General features: G+C 46.1%; 1 protein-coding gene across 1 annotated transcript in view; it reads right to left on the bottom strand.

The window, feature by feature from the left end:
* Positions 1-24238, bottom strand: part of kcp (kielin cysteine rich BMP regulator) — a 34310-nt gene extending 10072 nt beyond the window's left edge. The window contains exons 1-17 of the mRNA XM_078207970.1: positions 24069-24238; positions 21250-21429; positions 18763-19027; positions 18392-18474; positions 17319-17486; positions 16666-16759; positions 15894-16067; positions 15085-15167; positions 14031-14151; positions 11513-11595; positions 10185-10284; positions 9879-9967; positions 9489-9591; positions 6395-6537; positions 5771-5943; positions 5224-5335; positions 4758-4859 (exon numbers count right to left, since the gene is read on the bottom strand). Of these exons, the coding sequence (XP_078064096.1) occupies positions 4758-4859; positions 5224-5335; positions 5771-5943; positions 6395-6537; positions 9489-9591; positions 9879-9967; positions 10185-10284; positions 11513-11595; positions 14031-14151; positions 15085-15167; positions 15894-16067; positions 16666-16759; positions 17319-17486; positions 18392-18474; positions 18763-19027; positions 21250-21429; positions 24069-24185 (2190 nt within the window). The 5' untranslated portion in view covers positions 24186-24238. The remainder of the gene's footprint in view (positions 1-4757; positions 4860-5223; positions 5336-5770; positions 5944-6394; positions 6538-9488; positions 9592-9878; positions 9968-10184; positions 10285-11512; positions 11596-14030; positions 14152-15084; positions 15168-15893; positions 16068-16665; positions 16760-17318; positions 17487-18391; positions 18475-18762; positions 19028-21249; positions 21430-24068) is intronic.
* Positions 24239-26379: the final 2141 nt, after the last annotated feature.

Here is a 26379-nt window from a genome sequence, read left to right as displayed (position 1 = left end):
AAACAGGCAGCTCTGCAGTGATGTGAAGAATGGAGGACTCCATGGTTGCTGAATTTCGGGACCACCTGAATACTAGACGCAGGTGTCTCAGTCGTGTGGAATGCGTGCCTTGTAACATGTGGAAGATCATGGATGCTCCTGGTGTCCTAGATGACCACATGTGCAGGAAGTGTCACCAGCTACAGAACCCTGAGCTCCGGGTATCAGAGCTTGAGCAGCAACTGGAGTCACTGTGGTGCATCTGCAAAGTTGAGAGCTATGTAGATAGCATGTTCAGAGAGGTGGTCACACCACATCTTAGGTGCCTGGAGGCAGAAAGGGAATGGGTGACCATCAGGCAATGCAAGAAAACAAGGCAGCTAGTGCAGGAGTCCCCTGGGATCTCACTCACCAATTGGTTTTTCACTTTGAATATTGGTGAGGGCATTGGTTCCTCGGAGGAATGCAGTCAGAGCCAGATTTGTGGCACCACAGGAGGCTATGCTGTGCAGGAGGGAAGAAAAAAAAAGGGGAAAAGCAGTAGTGATAGGGGATTTGTTTGCTAGGGGAACAGACAGGCATTTCTGTGGCTGTAGACGTGACTCCTAGATGGCATGTTGCCTCACTGGTACAAGGATCAAGGGTAACAAGAAGCGGCTGCAGGACATTCTTCTGGGGGAGGGTGATCAGTCAGAGCTTGTGGTCCATGTTGGTACCAATGACTTAGGGAGGAAAGGGAATGAGGTCCTGAAAGCAGACTTAGGGAGCTAGGAAGGTGAAAAGATAAATAGGACCTCTAATCTCAGGATCACTCCCAGTCCCACGTGCAAGCGAGTGTAGAAATAGGAGAATTAAACACGTAGCTGGAAAGCTAGTGTTGGAGGAAGGGCATTGGTTCCGAGGCATTAGGACCAATTTTGAGGAAAATGGGACTAGCACAAATATGCCCGCAGGGAGATTTGCTAGTGCTGTTGGAAGGCGTTTTAAATTAGATTGGCAGAGGGGTGAAAAGCTGAGGGCAAATTCAGAGCAGGGACCAGGAAATGGAGAATTAATGAGTGACTGTAAGACAGAAGAAACACAGGTTAAAAAGTGTACAGCACAGGAATTAGGCAATGTTAAAAGGTGTAAATGTAAATGAAAGGAGTATAATAAATAAAGCCAATGAGGTGAAGGCCCAGATAAGACACTTGACAGCATATCATCATCGCTACAACAGAAACGGGCGGCACGGTAGCACAGTGGTTAGCACTGCTGCTTCACAGCGCCAGGGAATCGGGTTTGATACCCGGCTTGGGTCATTGTCTATGTGGAGTTTGCACATTCTCCCCATGTCTGCGTGGGTTTCCTCCGGGTGCTCCGGTTTCCTCCCACATTCTGAAAGATGTGCTGGTTAGGTACATTGACCTGAACAGGCGTCAGACTGTGGCGACTAGGGGAATTTCACAGTAACTTTATTGCAGTGTTAATGTAAGCCTTACTTGTGACTAATAAATAAACTTTTAAAACTTGGCTTAAGGAGGGGGCAAAAATGGCAGCTCAACATCCCAGGATATAGAACTTTCAGGCAGGATAGGGAGGGGGATAAAAAAGGTGGAGATGTAGCATTATTGGTTAAGGAATCAATTACAGTTGTGAGTTGGGATCATGGAATCCCTACAGTGCCGAATAAGGCCATTTGGCCCATTGAGTTTGCCTCGGCAACATTCCCCATCCATCCCCATAACCCCACGTATTTACCCTGCTAATCCTCCTAAGGGTCAATTCACCATGGCCAATCCACCTAACCTGCACATCTTTGGATGATATACTAAATGAAGCATCAAATGAGGCCATATAGGTTGAGTTCAAAAAATAAAAAAGGGGCAGCCACACTGTTAGGATTGTATTACAGACCCCAAATAGTGGAAGGGAGTTAGAAGAACAATGGCTGGAACTCTCCTAAAAAAAACACCAAGTGCCCAACAGATGGGAAAATGAGAGATTTTCCTGCCCATTTTTTGGGTGTACTTAGTGGAATGAACCTCTGGCACTCCGTGGTTCTATGGTCAATACAGAGGTGGAGTAACTGACAGACGGACTGAGCAGAGTCGCCAATTTAACCAATCTGTGGATCAAACCAGAAGGCAGGACTGGGAGAGCAACCAAAGTGTATGAACCCTAGAAATGCAGAGAGAATAATTAACAGATGTTTTCGTTGTGATTCTAAATATCATTATGCAACGAATCAAGTCTTTGAGGAAATGCAAGATATGGAAAATTCTGATGTGATGAATGATTAGGATGACCGGCTTGAAGGAATTGTATTGGTTAATGGAAGCCTGAGTCTGGTGGGGAACATTTGGCTGCTTATTTGTTCAACTGTGTGGTGTTGGATAGTGGTTGCTCCTCGACAGTGTGTGCGGCAGATTGGTTCAAATGCTACCTGGAATCTCTGGACATGGAAGATCAGCATACGGTCAAAGAGTATGAAAGCTCTCCCTGCTTTAGGTTTGGGGGCAACAATATGTTTTTTTTAATCAAGTGGTCCTCCCATGCAAAATAGCTGGAAGAAGTTCCTTCATTAAATCTAATGTAGTCCTCAGTGAGTTACGTTTATTGTTGAGCAAGTCCTCAAAGAAAAAAAGCACAGATGAAACTTGATCAAGAAAATGACAAAGCACTTGCTTGCGGGAAAGCCATGGATTTACATTCCACTTGATCAGGGCATTACTGCATACCAGTGAAGAAAGCAGATGTTTCTCATCAGGAAGTCCAGGCAGTATTGTTGACTTCAAGCAATGAGAGTTTGGCTGACAGGAAAAGAGTTATTTGGAAATTACACAGATAATTTGCACGCCCTTCGTCATAAAAATGAAAAGCTCTGCTGCAGGAGTCAATAGGGAATATGGAAGCCCTTATTGAGCAAGTTATGTCTCAATGTGACATTTGTGTCAAATACCAGAGAACACCAACACATCCTGTTGCAGGTCTTCTACTAGCCTGAGAATTTAATGATGTAGTAGCTATGGACCAATGGGATGGGACAAGAATCAAGGGTTTTTTTGTTATTTTGAGGATATTGCAACTAGATTCACAGCCTCTCTCTGGTGATAAATGACTGGGACAAATAGACTATCACTCAGAAATAAATCATTTGATACTGGACTAGGGAGCGGCAGTAAATGTTTTGATGGATAATGGAAGAGAATTCACACGTGACTAATTTTGGGACATGTGCAAGAATTTGAATATTGTCATGAACACAGCGGCTCAGCAATAGTTGAATTACTCAGTAATTGATGAGATGTTTCATAAAATACTGGCTGACCAACTGGCTTGGAAGTTGCAAATGACACGAACATGGGTGGTACATGTTAAAAATTCTTTGCAAATGGTTGGGGGGGGTATAGCTCGTACTGATTAGTAAATGGAAGGAATCTGAAATTGCATTCTGTACTGTCTGGTGGTCCCCCTGCCCTGGGATGAGTTACCATTTCTCTGCCCACTTGAATGCATTATGATCAGGCAGGAAAGTTTTTATTAAGGCTGAAGTTTCGGAAAGAAACATTGCATAAGACCATCTGAGGTCAACTTTATTTCCAGTATTCTGGTGTTTTACAAAAGAGAGGGACAAAGGGTAGATAGGTAAATGATGTACACAATTTAGCAAACTATAACCAGGATCAGTAATAAACATACCCATTGTTAGAAATCTCTTTCACAACATCTCTTATCAGAGCCAATTGTCTCTTAGGGCCATTGGCTTCTGTGTTCTATTTCCGAGGCTTGGTTTAGTAATCTGAGGCTTTCTTCCCTATTTTTATTGGACATCTGCAAATGTGAAAGTTCCCCACCCCTTATTGTCAAATTTTCTGGCAGCTCTGAATGTATGCTAAATTAAATCCGCTATTCAGACTTTCTGCACCAGTTGCGCACACATGCTGAATATTCTCATTCCAGTTCAACCCAACTTTATGCTGTGTGATGCTCTCTCAGCCTGTTCCCTGAACTCCCTGTTGCTTTCATGACCCGTTTTCCGACTTCAGCCACATTTGCCTGGCCGTTTCCCTGTGTTCAGGCAGCCTCCCTGATTGTGCTCTTTGGCCTCTTTGCTATCAATCCCCTGCATGCTCCTTCACACAGGAGACTAAACAAAGAGTTAGACAATTGGAGAGATTTTGGTGTGTATTCAGAGGTTCTGGATAGAAGTCAGCCAGCATTATTGCACAGATAAATCCACACAGAAAGGATCCTACCAGATGGAGCTTGTAATCAAAGCGAAGCTGGTGGCCAGGGGTTTTGAGGAACGCTTAGGAGATAATGACCTCAGCGTGAACTCTCCCACAGCAGGAAAGGTAATTTAAAATATTTTTCTGCCCCTTTTAGCAATGTTTTCTTGGGAATGTAAGTCAATAAACATAAAAGTTGTATTCCTGCAGGGGAATCACCTCCAGAGGGAAATGTTTCCCCAACCTCCCAAAGATGCACCAAATGTAGAAGGAAAACTTTGGAAGTTAAATAAGTGAGATAATGGTTTGAACGATGTTTCTAGAGTATGGTACTTCTCGGTTGGGTTGATTCATCCCTGGACCCCTCAGCCTCCGTCTTGCTATCTTAGCTTCTTCCCAATTTTTCTTAGTCATGTTGCCTTGTGCTCCATTCAGCTCCTGTCCTGGATGAAGAAACACTGAAATCTCTTTTACAAGCTGTCAGCTCAGTTTCAGCAATCACCCTCTCATAACCCTAAAGCTCAGTTAAACTTCCCCTCCGGGATTGGGTGAATCTCTGACACTTACCTTCACACCAATGTTAGTGTTCAATAAGATGCTGTTGGTTCTCCTCTCGATGTAGACATACGGCTCCTTGAGAAAAGGCAGAGACACAATGTGATCGTCCACCTGCAAACAAAAAGACTCTTCATATCACATATCAGTGAGCAGAAGACAAGGAATGAGGAGAGTTCAGTGAAGCAGGCCCTTCTTGTTCGACAGTTTTTCATACAGGCAGAGGGCTCCCGTGCCACATCACAGGCCCGATTAACATCTCATAGCCACACATTCAAAGTAATTTGAGCTGGCCTCATGACACATGGTTCACGATGTAACCAGAGGACCTGGATTAAAACCAGCTCCATGCAGTAATACCCCACTCTCAATACCACAATCAGTTATAGCACTCCCTCACACACGCCAACCTCAGTATAAAGCTCTCTGTCGTTAACCTTTCAGTTACTAAACTCTGTGACAAACTCTGTTCAGTTACCATGACAACCCACTCTTGTAGCAGTTGGACAATCAGGTCCCCGATCAGCACCGTCACCTCTTTGGTCCAGGACACTCCTCTTCGACCTCGGTTATCATTGGTCACACGGATGCTGTGAGAAAAGATAAAATGTTCAGACCATGAAAGAAGACCAAGTGAGTGACAGATTGAATGAGAGGCAGAAAGACCAAACGGCAGAGAAAGACTGAATGAGAGAGAGACCAAGTGAGAGAGCAAGAGACTGACAAAGAGAAAAAGACCAAATGAGGAAACAGAGCTAGAAAGAGAGAGAGAGACTGAACGAGAGGAGGGAGAGAGGAATGACTGGAACTGAATGACTGGAAGTGAATGACTGGAACAATGGTGTATATGTGTGAGGGGGTTCAGAAAGCAAGCGAGAGGGAGAGGGAATGTGAGAGAAAAGATAGAAAGGTTAATAGAGACAGGGCTTCAACTCCCTATATGGAGATGTTAGCTGTGCCAGACATTAGGACCATTACCATTCTCTGAGGTGTGATGCTTTATGGTACACGTGTCGGACACTGACCTGAAGTCCCCTCCCTCGCAGTCCTCTGCCAAAATGTAGCTGCATGGCCCCTGGAAATGGATCATCTTTCCATCGAAGGTGAGGTAGTGAGGGTCTCCAAACACCATACAGGTGGCAGGGCGTGGGATGCAGTGAGGGCAACACATGCCTGGGATCAGCACAGGGCTCTCATCCTAAACAGATAATGAGGCATGGACTGAAGATGGACTGGAACATGCTCCATTCCTCAGCAATCCACCGAATCCAAACAAGAGGCCACTCACTCCCAGCTATCTGTTACTGTATATATAACATTCTCAAACCCTTCAATTAGATCCCAGCCTGTAAGTCACTCTGGGTATCTGTTATTTATATACAAAACTCCAAAACCATTCCAGCTTATAACTCACTTTCCAGGTATCCTTAATTCAATATATAAAGTTGCCAAACTCCATGATTACATTTCAACCTGTAACTCATTCCCGGGAATCTGTTATTTTGTATAATCTAATTCAACTGCTGAGATTGCGATTGCACTCATGTTATCTATTTGAATTTGGTGAACAGCTGTGCTGACTCCAGTATCCACTCTGGCATGTAAAGTGTTCATTTCTAGCCTCCCCAGAGACCCTCCCCTTGACCTACCGACGAACAGGTGACTGGCGGGCAGTGTTCCGTTTGACAGTGGACCTCCCCGGACACACAGGTGCAGGTGGTGCATTCATCCACTTCCCAATGCTGGTTCGATTGGTACGTGTGCCCCTGGTAGCTGCAGGAAATCCTGGGATCTGTGGACAGGATGGAACTCAGAGATATCAGTCAACAGGGAAATCTTCACACCCGCACCAGAGTTTTGTACAGCTGCAACATGACCTCCTGGCTCCGAAACTCAATCCCTCTACCAATAAAAGCTAACACACCGTACGCCTTCTTAACAACCCTATCAACCTGGGTGCCACCAGGAGCACATCAGAACAGTCTCCCCTGGATTTAACTGACCATTGCTGGAGTACAATTCCCAGATCCCAATCACCATCACATGTGAGCATCAGACGCACCAATTCTATCCCTATGTTGACTGGTAGATGGTGATGAGGAACTAGATACCTGGCTGCTCATCATCCTTCTAACTCTTGAGGGATCTCAGGCTACTCATTGCCCACCACCCACACCCCCTCCTCCATCTCCTTGCCACTCCCCCCGTTGCAATCAACTAAGCCGGTGCAGACCAGTTGTTGGGTGTACCTCAGTACCACACTGCGCATTCATCCTGGCGGGAGGAGGGGAAGCCAGTGTTCCTTTTGAAGATAATTAGCCATGGAAGGAAATAAAGGAGGGTATCAAATTGAAAGAAAATGCATACAAAGTGGCAAAAATCCGTGGGAAACTAGAAGATTGGAAAATCTTTAAAGGTCAACAGAAAGCCACGTAAAAAGTTCTGAAAGAAAAGTAAGATAGATTATGAGAGTAAACGAGCTCAGAAGATAAAAACAGATAGCAAAGGCTTCGACAAATATATAAAACAAAAAAAAGTGGTTAAGGTAAACATTAGTCTTTTAGAGGGTGAGAAGGGAGATTTAATAATGGGAGATGAGGAAATGGCCAAGGCATTGAACAGGTGTTTTGTCATCGGTCTTCACAGTGGAAGAAACAAATAACATGCCAAAAATTGATGACAAGGCGGCTATGGCAGGCGAGGACCTAGAAACGATCATCATCACTAAAGAAGTAGTGTTGAGCAAGCTAATGGGGCTGAAGATAGACAAGTCTCCTGGCCCTGATGGAATGCATCCCAGGGTACTAAAAGAGATGGTGGGGAAATAGCAAATGCACTCATGGCAATTTACCAAAATTCGCTGGACTCTGGGGCAGTTCTAGCAGATTGGAAAACAGCAGATGTGATGCCACTGTTTAAAAAAGGAGGTAGACAAAAGGCAGGTAACTATAGGCTGGTTAGCCTAACTTCTGTAGTGGAGAAAATGCTTAAATCTATCATCAAGGAAGAAATAGCGAGACATCTGGGTAGAGATTGTCTCATTGGGAAGGTGCAGCATGGTTCATGAAAGACACGTCATCTTTAACTCATTTACTGGAAATCTTTGAGGACATTACGAGTATGGTGGATAATGGGGAACCAGTGGATGTGGTGTATCTGGATTTCCAGAAGGTATTTGACAAGGTGCTGCACAAAAGGCTGCTGCATAAGATAAAGGTGCACAGTGTAATGGATAATGTATTAGCATGGATAGAGGTTTGGTTAACTAACAGAAAGCAAAGTGTGGGACTAAATGGGCATTTTTCTGGTTGGCGATCAATGACTAGTGGTGTGCCTTAGGGATCAGTGTTGGGACTGCAATTGTTTACGATTTACACAGATAATTTGTAGGTGGGGGACCAAGTGTAGAAGACACTAAGATGAGTGGTAGAGCAAAGTGTGCAGAGGACACTGAAAGTCTTGCAAAGGAAGATAGATAGTTTAAGTGAGTGGGCAAGGGTCTGGCAGATGGAGTATAATGTTGGCAAATGTGAGGTCATCCACTTTGGTAGGAATAACAGCAAAATGGACTACTACTTAAATGGTAAAAAATTGCAGTATGCTGCTATGCAGAGGGACCTGGGTGTCCTTGTGCATGAATCACAAAAAGTTGGTTTGCAAGTGCAGCAGGTAATTAAAAAGGCAAATGGAATTTTGTCCTTCGTTGCTAGAGGGATGGAGTTTAAAAACAGGGAGGTTATGTTGCAGCTGTATAAGGTGCTGGTGAGGCCACACCTGGAGTGCTGTGTACAGTTTTGGTCTCCTTACTTGAGAAAGGATGTACAGGCACTGGAGGGGCGCAGAGATGATTCAGTGGCAGGAAGTTTACTGCCTCGCCCGCCCTGGAATCGGGGCCAACGAGGCTCGCAGAACGGAATTCTCTGTTGGCCTCGGGTGGGATTTCACGAGCCTCACCCAAGTGAGGTCGCAAAATCCCACCCATTAAGTTGATTCCAATGTTGAGAGGACTGGCTTATGAGGAGAGACTGAGTAAATTGGGACTATGCTCATTGGAATTTAGAAGAATGAGGGGGAATCTTATAGAAGCATATAAAATTATGAAGCAAATAGATAAGATAAAAGCAGGGAGGTTGTTTCCACTGGCAGGTAAAACGAGAACTAGGGGGCATAGCTACAAAATATGGGGGAGCAGATTTAGGACTGAGTTGAGGAGGAACTTCTTCACCCAAAGGGTTGTGAATCTGTGGAATTCCCTGTCCAGTAAAGCAGTTGAGATTACCTTGTTGAATGTTTTTAAGGCAAAGATAGATTTTTGAACAGTAAAGGAATTAAGGGTTATGGGAGCGGGTGGGTAAGTGGAGCTGAGTCCACGAAAAGATCAGCTATGGTCTATTTGAATGGCGGAGCAAGCCCGGGGGCCAGATGCCCTACTCCTGCTCCTAGTTCTTATGAAACTTATGTTCTCATTTAAAGTAGGTGCTGCATATTCATTTCATGAGTTGCACACGTTGAGGGGGGGCGGGGGGGGGGGGGGGGGCGGTCCTTGATGCTGCCTGGAAAATGCCAGTGCCCTTGGAAAATTGTGGTTAATTGGTGCAACAATGGTCTTAACCTGCTTCCCACCACCTCTGGGAAGGTAGCCACCTGGGCATGCAGCTCGGTCCCGAGTAAAGCATCGGTTAGCCAACCCACTGCACTTCTATCTAATCATAATCCCTGGCCTTGACACTAAATCCCAGTTACCTTGACACTCATAGCAACATCTCCCTGGCGATCGGACCTTGATTAGACCATCGTGGCAGATGACAGATAGACATTCTTCAATTTGGCACTCAATGTGTCCGAGCTGCAGCAGACCAAACAAAAGGAAGAATTAGAAAGGGAAGGCAGTAAGAGCGTGTGTGTGAGAGAGAGAAAGAGTAACTGACAGAGAGAAAAATACAGTAACTGAGACAGAGATGGTACCTGAGAGAGAGGTAGAGAGAGAGAGAGACAACTACACAGCCAGGAAGACAGTTTTCTAGAGAGAGAGAGGGGGAGAGAGTGACAATTATGAGACACAGTGGGAGAGAAAGAAACAACAAGAGAGGGAGGAAGACAGAAACTGAGAGAGAAACTATTAGTGCAACTTACATTGCAAGAACATGTGATGCACTCATCAATAGAGTCAGTCCAGGTCTCACCATCAGAAACATGCCGATTTTCAGCCTCAATCACACATTCTGCAGATTAAACAGGAAAACAGTAAGATCAGGAACAACACAGGTTAGATAAAGCAAAACTCCCTCTATGCTGTCCCATCATACAGTCTGAGGGCAGGTACAATGAAGGTTAGATACTGAGTAAAGCTGTGGGAATAATGGGAAATGAACAATGAACAGAATAATGGGGAAATAACAGAGATTAAGTGGAGTAATGAAGAGTAAGGGATAATCCTACCATCACAGATTGGGCAGCAGGAACCTGCGGGAGTGAATTGGTCAGAGATCGGGCAGCTGAGCAAGGGGCAGCTCTGGTGGATACAGATCCAGGTCAAATCCTGCAACAAACACACAGCATCATTCAACGGTCTCACGCTCAAGTGATGTAGAACCTGACCCCACTCAGTAACAAGATGCCTTTGCTCCCTGGCAGTGATCCCTGGAACATCACAACATGTGGCCCTCGAGAAAGTCAAGATTCGTTTCCCTTACTCTTCCAACATATTACTGCAATGGCTTACAGACAGTGTTACACAGTGTCAACTGGGGTCAAATACTGACCTTTCATTCAGGCTCTGGGGTCAAATCCAGACAGAGAGGTGAAGGTGTTTGCTATATTCTGGATTTGCTCCATGTTGAGTGCTTGGGCCAGTCCCTGACCTAGACCTGCTGGCCACAGGTTCCACAGCATCAAACCAAACATCCTGTCTCAAGCACACATCAAGGAAAAAAGGGGGAGATGGTGGCACGATGATAACATCACTAGGCTCGTAGACCAGAGGCCCAGGCGGGGTTCAAATCCAACCTGGGCAACTGGCAGAATTTAAATTCAATTAATAACCTGGAATTCAAAGCTAGTCTCAAAAATGGTGACCATGAAAGCATCATTCATTGTTTTAAAAACCCATCTAGTTCACTGTCATCCATCAGGGAGGAAATCAACCATCCTTACATGGTCTGGCCTACATGTTACTCCAGATCTACAGCAATGTGCTTGATTCTTAACTGCCCTCTGAAATGGTCTTGCAACCCACTCAGTTCAAAGGCAATTAGGGATGGACAATGAATTCTGGCCAGCAAAACCCACATCCCATGAAAGAATAAATGAAACAAAACATCAAACCTTTCCAGCACAGCACAGGTTCCATACAGAACAAAGCTCCCTTTACGCTGTTGCCATCAAACAATCCCGCAGCAGGTCAAGTAACATTGTGACTGCGTACAATTCCCAATGCTGGGAGCAGGAACACTGGCTGATTTCTCAGCCCTCAAACCCAGATACACTGAAGCAAATTGTAGAATCCTAACTGATGAACAGCTGATATCAGTGAACAATACGGAGTGGGAATGGGAACCTAGTCGACTTTCCCTTCACAATTATGGAGTCTATTGCGACTGCATTGATGCTGTGACTAAATGTGAATAGGTGGGGGCTGAGGGATGAGGGGCTACGGTGATGGAACAAGAGTGAGTCCCATGCCTCCTCATAGACAGCCTGGCCAGGACTGCTACAACATTCTGCCAATGCTACAAGCAATGCCACTTTCTCTGTGTTCTGATACTCACCTTGCACTGGCAGGTGTAACAGGGGTCATCAGTGGCGAGGAGTTCACTTCCAACCAGGGCAGCAGTGCAGTTACTGAGTGGTTCTGTGATAATGATAAAAGGCCATCAGTACCCCTTCCACAAACATTTACTTGCTCCACCACCAATGCACAGTAGCAGCTGTGTGTACAATCTACAAGATGCACTGCAGGCGCTCACCAAGGCTCCTTAGACAGCACCTTCCAAACCCACAATCACTACCATCTAGAAGGACAAGGACAGCACTTACCTGGGAATACCACCACATGGAGGTTCCCTTCCAAGTCAATCACCATCCTGACTTGGAAATATATCACTGTTCCTTCACTGTCCCTGTGTCAAATTCCTGGAATTCCCTACTGTGGATATACCTATACCTCAGGGACAGCAACGGTTCAAGAAGGCAGCTCACCGCCGCCTTCTCAGGGCAACTAGACAATAAATGCTGGCCTCGCCAGCAAAACCCACATCCTGTAAATGAATAAAAAAATGTCCCATCCTCAATCACAAAATTTAATTGGTCCATTTTGCAGACTTTGGTGACTTTCTTTTTGATGTCCACATATATTTACAAATTAAGATCCATTCGGAACCTAGACGCATTATCCATTAAATGGAAGGCAGCAAATGGCTTCTGATCCTGAAGCTTTGTGTATATTCCCTGATAGCTGGATATATCAGGAATTAGGAGGTGAACTAAGGCAATGAATAGTAGACAGGTTGTGTTGACCATTTAGCAACTTGAGAGATATCAGCCGTGCCTCAGTGGGCAGCACTCGTGTACCTGGGGGACGTCATCGGTTCACAGAATCATAGAATCCCTACAGTGCAGAAGGAGGCCACCTGGCCCATCGAGTCTGCACCAACCACAATCCCACTCAAGCCTCACCCCCACAACTCCACCCATTAACACTGATAGACCCTGACGTTAAGGGGTAATTTACTATGGCCAATCAACCTAACCTACACGTCTTTGGACTGTGGGAAGAAACCGGAGCACCCGGAGGAAACGCACACAGACACGGGGAGAATGTGCAAACTCCACACAAACCGTTACCTCAGGCTAGAAATGAACTCGGCTCTCTGGCGCTGTGAGGCAGCAGTGCTAATCACAGTGCCACTGTGCTGCCCCTTCAAGCCAGACTCCTGAGACCTAAGGGACATTTAGGCTGAGGGATTGCTGCACTGTTGGAAAGGCATTACTGAGGGAGTGCTGCACTGTTGGAAAGATATTACTGAGGGAGTGCTGCACTGTTGGAAAGGCATTACTGAGGGAGTGCTGCACTGTTGGAAAGATATTACTGAGGGAGTGCTGCACTGTTGGAAAGATATTACTGAGGGAGTGCTGCACTGTTGGAAAGATATTACTGAGGGAGTGCTGCACTGTTGGAAAGATATTACTGAGGGAGTGCTGCACTGTTGGAAAGATATTACTGAGGGAGTGCTGCACTGTTGGAAAGATATTACTGAGGGAGTGCTGCACTGTTGGAAAGATATTACTGAGGGAGTGCTGCACTGTTGGAAAGATATTACTGAGGGAGTGCTGCACTGTTGGAAAGATATTACTGAGGGAGTGCTGCACTGTTGGAAAGATATTACTGAGGGAGTGCTGCACTGTTGGAAAGATATTACTGAGGGAGTGCTGCACTGTTGGAAAGATATTACTGAGGGAGTGCTGCACTGTTGGAAAGATATTACTGAGGGAGTGCTGCACTGTTGGAAAGATATTACTGAGGGAGTGCTGCACTGTTGGAAAGATATTACTGAGGGAGTGCTGCACTGTTGGACAGACATTACTGAGGGAGTGCTGCACTGTTGGAAAGGCATTACTGAGGGAGTGCTGCACTGTTGGAAAGGCATTACTGAGGGAGTGCTGCACTGTTGGACAGACATTACTGAGGGAGTGCTGCACTGTTGGAAAGGCATTACTGAGGGAGTGCTGCACTGTCAGAGATACAGTCTTGGATGTTAAACTGAAGTCTGTCTGCCCTCAGCTGGATATAAAGGATTGTACTGCTTTATTTTAATGAAGAGTCAGGAAGATCTTCCTGGTGTTATGCCAATATTTATGCTCGAGCAGAAATTACATTATAACAGCACTTTCAAAGTACTTCATTGGCTGTTGTACACTTTGGGATATTTTGAGGTGACAAAGGAGATTATATAAATGTAAATTTTTCTATGAATATTGAAGAGCTTTCAAATAATTGGGTGAAATTATTAAACGATAATTTAGCTGAGAGATACCTGCAATCCTTGCAGTACATATACCTGTGGAAGGAGGTAGATGATGGCAGAGTCAAGAGGAAAATCGTAAACCATCCATTAGGTTAGGAAGGGACAGTCTTGGCAATGTACCTGATTAGTTTGATATGAGGGGGTGATGGAGGAGTTTATAATGAGGTAAGACAGTGGATGTGCTGGACTTGGATTCAATAGGGCATCTGACCCTTTGACACAATTCCTCTGGTACTGAAGGAAATGTGTAGCAGGCACTCACGGGCACAGCTGGGGCAGCAGTGACCTGATGTTGGGGCCAGGATCAGATTCCTCGGGCAATCCACCAGACTAGGACACTGATGCCGATAACAGCGAAGATGCTGTTCTCCATCCCCCATCACCTGCAGAGAGAGAGGATTTGTCATTAGTGGAATTCACTCTGAGGGCTGGAGCAGAGAAGCAGCGACAAAAGGTGCAGGGACAGGGTTGCAGAAATACCGTGTGCAGTCATATCGGTTACCAGGTTACAGTCGGTGCTGACACTCAGCACACCCAATTTATTTGCTTGGTGTAATATTGTGGAGAAACTCACTGATCCACAAGACCTAGCAAGTAAAATTAGTGAGTATCTACTTACATGTTTCTCACTACAGACACAACAGCACTCTCATACAGACTGTCCCCTTCCCTGGGGTCTCCATACCCCTCCACCCCCCAATCGCAGACTACCCTCCCTGGGGTATCTGCACCCCCCCCTTCTGTGCAGCCTCTCCCTCAATTACAGACCATCCTCCCCAGGACCTCTGTACCCAACTCTCACGAACAACCCCCCCCCCCCCCCCCCCCCACCCCAACCAGGTCCCTGTACTCCATACTGCTCCTCACCCTCCTCCTCAATCACAGGCCACCCTTCCCAGGGTCCCTGTACCCCACTGTCAGTCACAGACCACCCTCCCAGGGAACTTGTACTCCACTCTCAAAGACCACCCTCCCCAGGGTCCCTGTAACTCCAAATCTGAGAAGACTACAACCCAGCAGGACACTGTCCAGCACATCCTCCCGGTGCTGGAACATTCCGTCTGTCAGAGATCTCTACAATACTAATCAACTTGATCTGTTATTGTCTCTGGCTCTTTATCGCATTTCTAGACAGTCACACTCACTCTTTCCAATCGACATTTATTCAACCTGTTACTTATTGAAAAGGGATAATCTCCGGGTCTGGGTGATCTAACAGAGTGTCTCAGACTCTATTGGATCCTACGTCTTTGGGGAGGGGGTCCAAAGTTCAGACTATGAACTCAGGTTTACTTTTGTAACAAGACACATCTTACCTCACAGGTGCAGATCTCACAGGGGTCATCGGTAGGCTGGAAACTCTCACCTGGGCCGTACACTCGGTTATTGTAAATACAGTCTGTGAGGCAGGGAAAACAAAATTAATGTTGGATATCACTGACACCAATGGACCCTGGACAGGACTGGCACCAATGGATAATGTACAGGATTGCCACTAACGAATACTGTATGGGAATGGCACTAATGCATACTGTGCGGGATTGGCACCAACAGATAATGGACGGGATTGACCCTAACAGATGGTGGTGTTTGGATTTCAGGTGGGGCAGCTTCATCCTCAGCTCTGGGTCTGGCTCTGCGATCCACTAACTTGGAGGAGGCCGGGACCTAACCTTGAACTCTCCTACTCCTTGTGTGGGCCTAAAGCACCAACTGAGATGGAGCATTTTCACATTGAACTTGTCTTTCAAATCCTTTACAACCTGCAATCCAATTCAATACTTTAGGTTAATAATGGGATCACTCAGTATTTAATGGTTTCATGTGGCAGTAAGCTCTTTGCCAGGAGTTAGGCAGACTCACAGGAACCAAAATGCACCTGACATCTGAGGCCAGGCATCAAGCCAAAGCTCACCAGGAGTCAGCAGTGTCCCACCCAGGTACAGGGCTCACCTGCAGCCAGCAGTGTCCCAGGTACAGGGCTCACCTGCAGCCAGCAGTGTCCCAGGTACAGGGCTCACCTGCAGCCAGCAGTGTCCCAGGTACAGGGCTCACCTGCAGCCAGCAGTGTCCCAGGTACAGGGCTCACCTGGACAATAATGGGTACCTCCCTCACACAACTTACCTGCACAGAGAGGGCAGCATTCTCCGGACACATGGATCTGATTCACACATGGAGTGATGCAATGAATTTCAGCACAGGTTGTGACCCCATCCACACACATACACGTCATGCAGGGGATTGTGGGTGCGAACCAGGTCCCTCCTTCCTGGTATTCCTTCCCATTGTACATACAGCCTGATAGGGATAGTAAGGGAAGTTACATTAAAGGGAGCGTTTATGCTCGAATGTAACTGTATCCTGTACATTCAATCCCATAGCCCAGTCTACAAGGGATATACCATGTGCCTGATTCCTATACTTCACATGTCTCTGGTCACCCATCCCCACTCCCACCCACCTGACGAAGGAACAGCCTGTTCCGAAAGCTAGTGGCTTTTGCTACCAAATAAACCTGTTGGACTTTAACCTGGTGTTGTTAGACTTCTTACTGTGTTTACCCCAGTCCAACGCCGGCATCTCCACATCATGACACCCATCCCCCGTCAGAGAAAGGCATCCTTAAATATTTTCCTTTCCAAGGATTTCTCTAATTGCTTTAAATGCTCCAACTTGAGGAATGAATCCCATATTCTAATGACCGTTCGTGTGGACCATTCCATATCCCGCCTTCATGTCTCTGGTATGAACCCTGACATTCCACTAACCAGTAATAATAATCAGTCATTATTTACCCCTCAAATTCTTTTATCAATTTCACCATTTTATTAAATTCCCCGAGTGCTGGATTGATCTGAATTGGAGGTGGAGAACCACATGGAGAAGGAGTTCTTACCTCGACACTGTGGACAGCAAGATCCTGCTTTCGTGACCTGTTGCCCACAGCTGAGTATTGGGCACTCAATGGGCAAACACAACACATCGCCACCCTGTGACACAGCAATTAAAAATCACAATGTGAATGAAGCACTTGGCAGTCAAGCAAGAGACGGGCTGGAGGCTGTGGGTTCTTAAAGGGATTGTTGGCTCCTGGGTAGAGGTCTGGCCTGAGACCAGATTCTCCGGCAGGTCACTGCTAAGGGCTAGGCCAGGGGCAAGAGGCTGCTACAAGGGCCAGTTCCCAGCACTGATGGAGGACTACTGCCTCCACCAGCCTCCCACCACCATTCACAGACCTGTCCTGGCTCAGTGGGGAGGATGGCAGGAAAATGGCTTGGAGATACAGACCCAGATTAATAAGAGCAACACTGCTGATGTGGTGTATATGGATTTTCAAAAGGCATTGGGATACGGTGCCACACAACCGACTTGTGAGCGAGATTCTAGCTCATGGAATAAAAGGAAGAGTAGGCACTTGGATAAGGAATTGGCAAGAGGGTAACAGAGGCCCCTTAGTGACTAGCAAGGGGAGAACTTCTAACAGCGGGGCTAATATAGAAGGTCTGTAGGGTTCCCAGTCAGTAATTGTGAACTAAAGCTGGCCCTTACGTTGCACGAGCAGTCTCTGCAAGGATCCGGTTTGAATGATTCCCTGTTCCCGTAGATATTCCCTTCAAAGTAACAGTCAAGACAAACCGGACAGCACAGGCCAGGAATTGGAGCAGGATATTGACATGTGACCTTGCACTCTGGCTCCAGACAGGTCACCTCACCTTGCTGTAGATGAGAGAGAGAGAGAGACAGACAGAGACTGAGAAAGTGAGGCAGGGAGATAGAGATCAATGTGGGCATCAAAGAATGATAGCAATAATTGCGAGGCTTTAGCCCTGGTTAAGCCTTCTGATTTCCACAGAACCATAGAATCCCGACAGTGCAGAAGGAGGTCATCCGGTCCATCGAGTCTGCACTGACTCTCCGAAAAAGCATCTTACCCAGGCTCTCCCCTCTGCCCTATCCCTGTAACCCCACACATTTACCAGGGCTAATCCACCTAACCTACACATCTTTGAAAACCAAGGGGCAATTTACAATGACCAATCCACCTAACCTGCCCATCTTTGGATTGTGGGAGGAAACCGGAGCAGCCGGAGGAAACCCACACAGAAACGTGGAGAATGTGCAACCTCCACACAGTCACCCAAGGCCGGAATTAAACTCGGGTCCCTGGCGCTGTGACGCAGCAGTGCTAACCACTGTGCCACCTATGTCTTGTTTGCCCCTTCTTAACTATGTAGAAATACATTAACAGTGAACAGTGATATCGGTACTGACCCATCATCTCAACACAAGAAAGGATTGCCGCAATCTAGGTCTTGTGCCGACTGCACATAAACACGATCCCACACATTCGCTGGATTCTCACCTTCTCTTCTCACTCTGTCGTATCCCACCTCATGACTATGCCCAGATAACTGACCCACGTGGCTGAGAGGTGGATACAAGTTATTCATGGAGAGCATTAATTAAACCTGTGTTACTGTAGAAACTCTTCACAACAACAGTGTGGGTTTAGCAGAGATTTGTAAAATTCCTTTTTAGCTGCTTCACTGCTGCCCCTCCCAGTGAACCAATATCCGATCCTGAGGACCAGCCTCTTGGATCGATGTTTATTGGTTACTTACCGTACATACACATGTGTGGCAAGGGTTTACTGCTGAAACCCAATGTGAACCTCCTGCATACTGTTTGCCGTGATGGATACAGACTGTAGAAGGACAGAGAGAAAGTTAGAGACCGGAACATGACCCAGACATTATTGACAAAGGGGTTACACACAGGTGCTGGGCTGTGGACATATTTACATCATTTAAGGATCCCAACGCCCGCAAAAAGGACCCCAATAATTTACTAAAGGGATAAACACCAGGGCAGTAGAGCAGGGAGTCCCACTGCTAAATTGGTCAATTTTCCCTGTTTTACTTCTGATACATGTGTGAAACACATCCCAATTCTCAGATAGTTTCTTCCCATCCTCTATAAGGGTGACACATACCTGGGCACTCTGGGCAGCACTGCTTCGGTTTGGTAATGGGCTCCGAACAGGTTACCTGAGGACATATGACTTCCAAACACAACACATTCCCATCAAGGCAGCTGCAGCGTTTACATGGGTCGGATGGAGAGAAGAAGGTTTCTCGGTTTTCGTATTCCAGGCCCTCGAAGGAACAGCGATTGCACTCGGGACAACAGGCGGTGCTGGTGACTGGGTGGGTGCACTTCTTGGAGCACGGCCTCTGCCAGCAGGTCACCACCTCAGCCTGAGGGCACAACAGTATCGTGAATAATAAAGCAGAAACAGGGAGGCAATAGTCTAATGTTACTATCGCTAGACTATTAATCCATAAACTCAGCTAATGTTCTGGGAACCTGGGTTCGAATCCCATCACGGCAGATGGTGGAATTTGAATTCAATAAAAAATATCTGGAATTAAGAATTGTCGATCGTCAGAAAAACGAATCTGGTTCAGTAATGTCCTTTAGGGAAGGAAGTCTACTGTCCTTACCTGGTCTGGCCTACATGTGACTTCAGAGTCACAGCAATGTGGTTGACTCTCAACTGCCCTCTCTTTGAACAAGGGCAACTAGGGATGGGTAATAAATGCTTGCCAGCCAGCGACATCCATGTCCCATGAATGAATAAACAAAACCTGGTTCTCATAGCCCCAGTAAACTTTCCACTGTCAATCGTTTGACTTTTTCAATCCCCAACCTCGCTCAGCCCTGTACACTCTACCCCATCAATCACCATGCTTGCACAGTTCTTATAACCTCTTCCTCATCAACTGGTGCTTCGCACAGTTCCTATGTACTTTACCACAAGGATCAATTCTTGGATTTCAGCTATTTGCAACTTATATCAATGACTTAGATGAGAGGACCAAGTGAGAATGCCTAGGTTTGCTGGTGATACAAAGTAAGGTGGGAAAGTAAGTTGTAAGGAAGACCTTAAGAGGCTGCAAAGATATTGGGCATGAATGCGGCAGATGGGATATATTGTGGGAAGTGTGAAATTACCCATGTGGGCAGGAAAATCTAAAAGCAGATTTATTTTTTAATAAGGAGGGAGACTGGCAAATGTTGGCTTTCAAAGGGATTTGGTGGCCTTGTTAGTGAATCACAAAACATTAACATGCTGTTACCGCAAGCAATTAGGAAGGCAAATGGTATACCAGCCTTCATAGTAAAGGGATTTCACTTTCAGAGTAAGGAAGCCTTGCTGATTAGAGGCTACTTGAGAGCAAACCTGGGATATACCTTGGAAGGCTGTACTCACCTCAGGAGGAGTGCAACAAAGGTTCACTAGATTGATATGTAAAACTGACAGTTCTGAAGAGTCAGAGCAACTCGAAAAGTTAACTCTGTTTCTCTCCCCACAGACGATGCCAACCTGTGTATTTCAGCACTTTCTGCTTTTATTTCAGATTTTCAGCATCTACAATATTTTATTTTTGTTACGAGATTGATTGCTGGGATAAGAGGATTGGCCTATGAGGAGAGATTAAGTTTAAGTATTAGTGTTACAAGTAGGCTTAGATTAACGCTGCAATGAAGTTACTGTGAAAATCCCCTAGTCGCCACATTCTGGCACCTGTTCGGGTACACTGTGGGAGAATTTAGCATGGGCAATGCACCTAATCAGCCCATCTTTTGGACTGTGGGAGGAACCGGAGGAAACCCACGCAGACACGGGGAGAATGTGCAGACTTGGCGCAGACAGTGATCCAAGTCGGGAATCGAACCCGGCTCCCAGGTGCTGTGAGGTAGCAATGCTAATCGCAGTGCCATCGTGCTGCACTATAAGTTTACTAGGCCGACATTCACTTGAGTTTAGAAGAATGAGAGGGATCCCAGTGAAACATATAAAATTCTTATGAGGGCTTGTCAGGGTAGATGCTGAAAGGTTTTTTACTCTGGCTGAAGAGTTTAAAACAAGGACCATGATCACAGGATAAGGAATTAAGGATTTTAGGACTGAGATGAAGAGAATTTGTTTTCACTCAAAGGGTTGTAAATCTCTGGAATTCTTTACTCCAATAAGCTGTGGTTGTTCAGTTGATGAATATATTCATGGATGAGGTTGATAGATTTTTAGGCACTAAGGGAATTGAGAAATTTGAGAGGCTAGAGTGAGAAAGTGGAGTTAATGTTCAACCATGATCTTATTCAATGTAGGGCTGAATGGCCTACTCCTGCTCATGTTCTTACCTCATGTTCATTGCCATTTCCCCCCAGTCCATTTATACTCTACCCCTTCATGAACTCTCCCCACCCACGTAATCTCGTCCCCAGTTCCTGTGCACTCTACCCAATCAATCGCCATTCTTCGACAGGCCATTCTGTTCGGGTGGAGTTGAAGGTGAGTGGACTGAGTGGGGCTGAAGGTGGGTTTTATGGATCGAGGTGTGGTTTTGTAGGAATGGTGGTTTGTTGGGTTGATGGGTCTTCTCCTGTTTCTGACCATCCTGATAGAGTTACTTACCAGGCACGTGCACTTTGAACACTTCTCGGATGGGGAGTTGAAAGTGGCTCCGCTCTCATACACTTGCCCCAGGTAATTACAGGCTCCAGTACACTGCGGGCAGCATTCACCACCAGGAGTCACTGGATTCTGACATGTGACAGGCGGGCAGGACCCAGACTTGCAAGTAACCTTCCCATTCTGGAATAAAGCACCGGCACTGCCATTAAAATCCTCAAGACACAAAATGAGAAGCTGGAGATTGGTGATCAATACAGAAATATCAAAAGCAGCAATAACTATTCTGGGATCAGGAGATGCTCACTGACAACACCCGATTCATCTATTCAGAATAGACCTAGAACATGACAGGTGAAGAGCAGGGGTCTTCGAGAAACTCATCTACAGGCAGTTCCATGAACGTTATTCGTTAATCAGCAAAATCAGTCAAACCTGATATCTTTCCCACTTGGATGGATAAGGGCAGCAGACACATGGGAAATCCACTGCCTTCAAGTACCCCTACAAGTCACATATAATCCTGACTTGGAACCATCACCATCACTGGCTCAAAATCCTGGAATTCCCTTCCTAACCACATTGTGGGAACATCTTCAGCACATAGTTGCCCTTTGGACCATTGCAGCCTATGGCTGGGCCTCTGACACCCACAAACAAGATTAATTTTTAAAATATTACATCAACATCACACTCCATGAGCAACCTTTCATACTGAATTCAATATGACAAATAATCCTTTCACAGCAGAGGTGGCCCACTTGCTGTTCATTGTTACACTTAGAAATACAGCTTGATTCATTGGGTGGGAGGTTGACTAACAGTGCCTGATATCCAGTAATCTCTCCCTGTGAGCTGTAGTTACAGCTGTCTCTGGTAGTAGGAGGTTACTGAGCTGTTCTTCTCTCCTGTTGCTCTCCTCTTATAGAAGCCATGTGCATGTTGCCCAGAGGCAGAGTCACAGCTGGCTTCTATACTACGCATGCTTTCCACATAGAACTCCAGTAGAATTGGGGTTTTCCTCTCACCCTGGTGTCCAGGATCACTGCTCCAGTGTTCCGAACTAGACCAGGAATATGTAGGAAATCGTAAGGCCACATCTTCACCCAAATATCCCTGGGGGCAGCAACATGCTGGATGGGTTTCTACAGGACATTCATGAAAGACAGGTATGAGGTCCCACCATTGGTACAAAGGCCAAGGTGACCAGCTTAAGGTCACTTCCAGAGGAATAGAATAGAAAAGCCTATGTTAAGCTTGTATCAAATCTTGGTTACACCAAACTTGAAATACTGGGAACAATTCTGATCTCCATCTAGAAGCAATGGAGAAAAATATAAACAATGATGATACCAGAATTTAGAGCTAATGCTAATTGGTTAAGACAGAACAAGCTGGGACTCTTTTCTCTAGAAAAGAGCTGACTTGAGAGGTCTTTAAAACTATGAAGGGTTTTATAATAAGATAAATGCAGAGAATATGTTTTCACTTGTGGAGAGTCCAAAACTTGATGCCATAAATATAAGATGTCACTAATAAATCCAACAGGAAACTCGGGGAAAACTTTTTACCCTGAATATGGATCTTGCCACCACAGGGAGTGGTTGAGGCGAATAACAAAAAATGCATTTTAAGGGGAAGCTAGATATGGTCATGTGGGAGAAAGTAATAAAATGTTGATAGAGTGCGATTAAGTAAATAGCACGGGAGGAGGCTGGCTTGGAGCATAAATACCAAAATAATTAATAGGGAGTTAATGGCCCGTTTGTGTGCTGTAAATTCTACATAATGGTGCAGTCTCCTGTACTGCTGTGCGATTCCAATCTTTAGTTCAAAGCTTCACACAACAACTATGCTGAAATTTCTCGCTGCACTTTCCTCTGACCTGTTATGTTTTAGATTAGGGTTTGTATTTAACCTCAGGAATGTTCAAGTTATTCATCCCCAAATGGGTTGAATGGCTGAAATGCGGGAACCAGTAACATGTAGAGGGAGAAGTGACTGGGCAGCCAGCCATGAGTATAAAAGACAAGTGTGATCTCAGTCCTGCCCCATGCCCACCCGTCCCTGTTACAGAGTCTGATTTAATTCAACCTACATGTACCCAATGCATTAGGAGTTTGGAGTTCAAATCTCAAGGGCAGTAGGATGTTACTGAGCTGTTCTTCCCTCCTGTTGCTCTCCTCTTATAGAAGCCATGTGATGTTGCCCAGAGGCAGAGTCACAGCTGGCTTCTATACTACGCATGCTTTCCACATAGAACTCCAGTAGAATTGGGGTTTTCCGCTCATCCTGGTGTCCATTAAAGTAACTCCAAACTCCTATGAGCATTAAAGTAACTTATGGGCTTGTGCCAGGAATAATCACCAGAAAAAACCACTGACCGTAGTAAAAACCAAAATGGTTTACCAACGTCCTTCAAAGAAGGGAAGTGGTGACCCCCGCAGTCTGTCCTACTCATGACTCCTGTCCTCTTTAGGCTGTACAATTGGGAATGTGCCGTGAAGAAGGCAGACAGGCCGCTCCACAAGCAACATTCCCTTTAAGATGTGCAGCTATGTGTCACTCTCAAAAGGGCTGCGCAGTGTAGCAAGCCAGTCACATACAGCAAACAGAAGTTAGAGGAAGCATTGCTCCAGTCCCAAGAAATGTTGCCAGTTTTCCAATGTACTCTGTGTTTTATTGCAGTCTGTCAGACCCGGTACACACATGAAGCTGGTCAGAATTCTTCTACTCATCTCCCAACTGGACAAACAAAACATATTGTGGGTAGATGGGACCCACTAACTGGACTCACATACTGATAACACCCCCTTCCTTACCTGACAGGTGCAGTGGTTACATTTGTCACTTGGGTCTGGGAACCTGTCATAATCCTTATAATCTCTCTCTTTGTACCGACATCCGTCACATACTGGGCAGCCACAGAGATTGATCATCGGGTGGGGACAGAGCACTTTGCTGCACCGTTTGGTGTCACAGATCACTTGTCCCTTCTAAAGTTGGAGGAAGAAATTAAATATTATTGTCCCAGTTCCTGTCCATCATAATCCCACATGTCAGCCCAACAACCCCCGATACTTGGTGATCACTAAACCACCATTGCACAGAGTGTGATAAATGACAGGAACAAACAGACAAACATATTGGCTGTTATTTTAATAAATTCATTCTTTTATGGGATGTGGGCATCGCTGACAAGCACTTGTTGCCCATCCCTAACTGTCCGTGAGATGAGTGGCTTGCCACACCATTTCAAAGGGCAGTTGAGAATCAATCACTTTGTTGAGGATCTGGAGTCACGTGTAGGTCAGACCAGGTAAGGACGGCAGATTTCCTTCCCTAAAGGACATTAGTGAATTGGATGGATTTTTACAACAATCAAAGATAGTATCCGAGTCACCATTACTGAGACTAGCTTCCAATTCCAGACTTTATGAATTCAATTTAAATTTCATCAGCTGCCACGGTAGGATTTGAACCCATAAACACAGAACATTAGCCTGGGCCTCTAGATTACTAGTCCAGCGATGATACCACAACACCACCATCTCCACTATCTCCCCTGTGAGGAGAGGGATCAGCTAATCACATTCATCCACTTGCTGTCCCTGCCTTTGACAGCGCAGCACTCTCTCAGTCCTGTGCCCCTGACAGCGCAGCACTCTCTCAGCCTTGTGCCTCTGACAGCACAGCACTCTCTCAGCCCTGTGCCTCTGACAGTGCAGCACTCTCTCAGTCCTGTGCCCCTGACAGCGCAGCACTCTCTCAGTCCTGTGCCCCTGACAGCGCAGCACTCTCTCAGTCCTGTGCCTCTGACAGCACAGCACTCTCAGCCCTGTGCCTCTGACAGTGCAGCACTCTCTCAGTCCTGTGCCCCTGACAGCGCAGCACTCTCTCAGTCCTGTGCCCCTGACAGCGCAGCACTCTCTCAGTCCTGTGCCCCTGACAGCGCAGCACTCTCTCAGTCCTGTGCCTCTGACATAGCAGTGCCCCCTTGGTACTATATCCAGACAATGCAGTGCCCCTTGGTACTGCATTTTGGATAGTGCTCTGCTCCCTCTGCACTGCATCTCAGACAGTGCAGTGCTCCCTTGGTGCTGCACCTTTGACAGTGCAGTGCTCCCTTAGTACTGCATCTCAGACAGTACAGTGATCCCTTGGTACTGCCTTTGAGTTCCAGACACCCGATGTCAGACTCCTATTTATTGACTACAGCTCAGCCTTCAACACCATTATTCCTACGAAACTCATCTCCAAACTCTGCGGCCTGAGCCTCGGCTCCTCCCTCTGTGACTGGATCCTGAACTTCCTAACTCACAGACCACAATCAGTAAGGATAGGCAACAACACCTCCTCTACAATCATCTACAACACCGGTGCCCCACAAAGCTTTGTTCTCAGCCCCCTACTATACTCCTTATACACCTATGACTGTGTGACCAAATTCCCCTCCAACTCGATTTTTAAGTTTGCTGACGACACCACCGTAGTGGGTCGGATCTCAAATTATGACGAGACAGAGTACAGGAATGAGATAGAGAATCTGGTGAACTGGTGCGGCAACAATAATCTCTCCCTCAATGTCAACAAAACGAAGGAGTTTGTCATCGACTTCAGGAAGCGTAGGTGAGAACACGCCCCTCTCTACATCAATGGGGGTGAAGTAGAAATGGTCGAGAGCTTCAGGTTTTTAGGTGTCCAGATCACCAAGAACCTGTCCTGGCCCCCCCCCCCCCCCCCCGCCCGCAATGCTGACACTATAGTTAAGAAGGCCCACCAAAGCCTCTACTTTCTCAGAAGACTACGGAAATTTGGCATGTCAGCTACGACTCTCACCAACTTTTACAGCTGCACCATAAAAAGCAGTTTTTCTGGTTGTATCACAGCTTGGTATGGCCCCTGCTCTGCCCAAGATCGCAAGAAACTACAAAATGTTGTGAATGTAGCCCAATCCATCACGCAAACCAGCCTCCCATCCATTGACTCTGTCTACACTTCCCTCTGCCTCGGCAAAGCAGCCTGCATAATAAGGACCCCACACACCCCGGACATTCTCTCTTCCACCTTCTTCTGTCGGGAAAAAGATACAAAAGTCTGAGGTCACGTACCAACCGACTCAAGAACAGCTTC

Source organism: Mustelus asterias, unplaced genomic scaffold, assembly GCF_964213995.1.
Source record: "Mustelus asterias unplaced genomic scaffold, sMusAst1.hap1.1 HAP1_SCAFFOLD_2968, whole genome shotgun sequence".
NCBI classification, from domain to species: Eukaryota; Metazoa; Chordata; class Chondrichthyes; order Carcharhiniformes; family Triakidae; genus Mustelus; species Mustelus asterias.
Note: the sequence above shows the minus strand (reverse complement) of the source record. Positions and strands in the feature narration are given on the sequence as shown.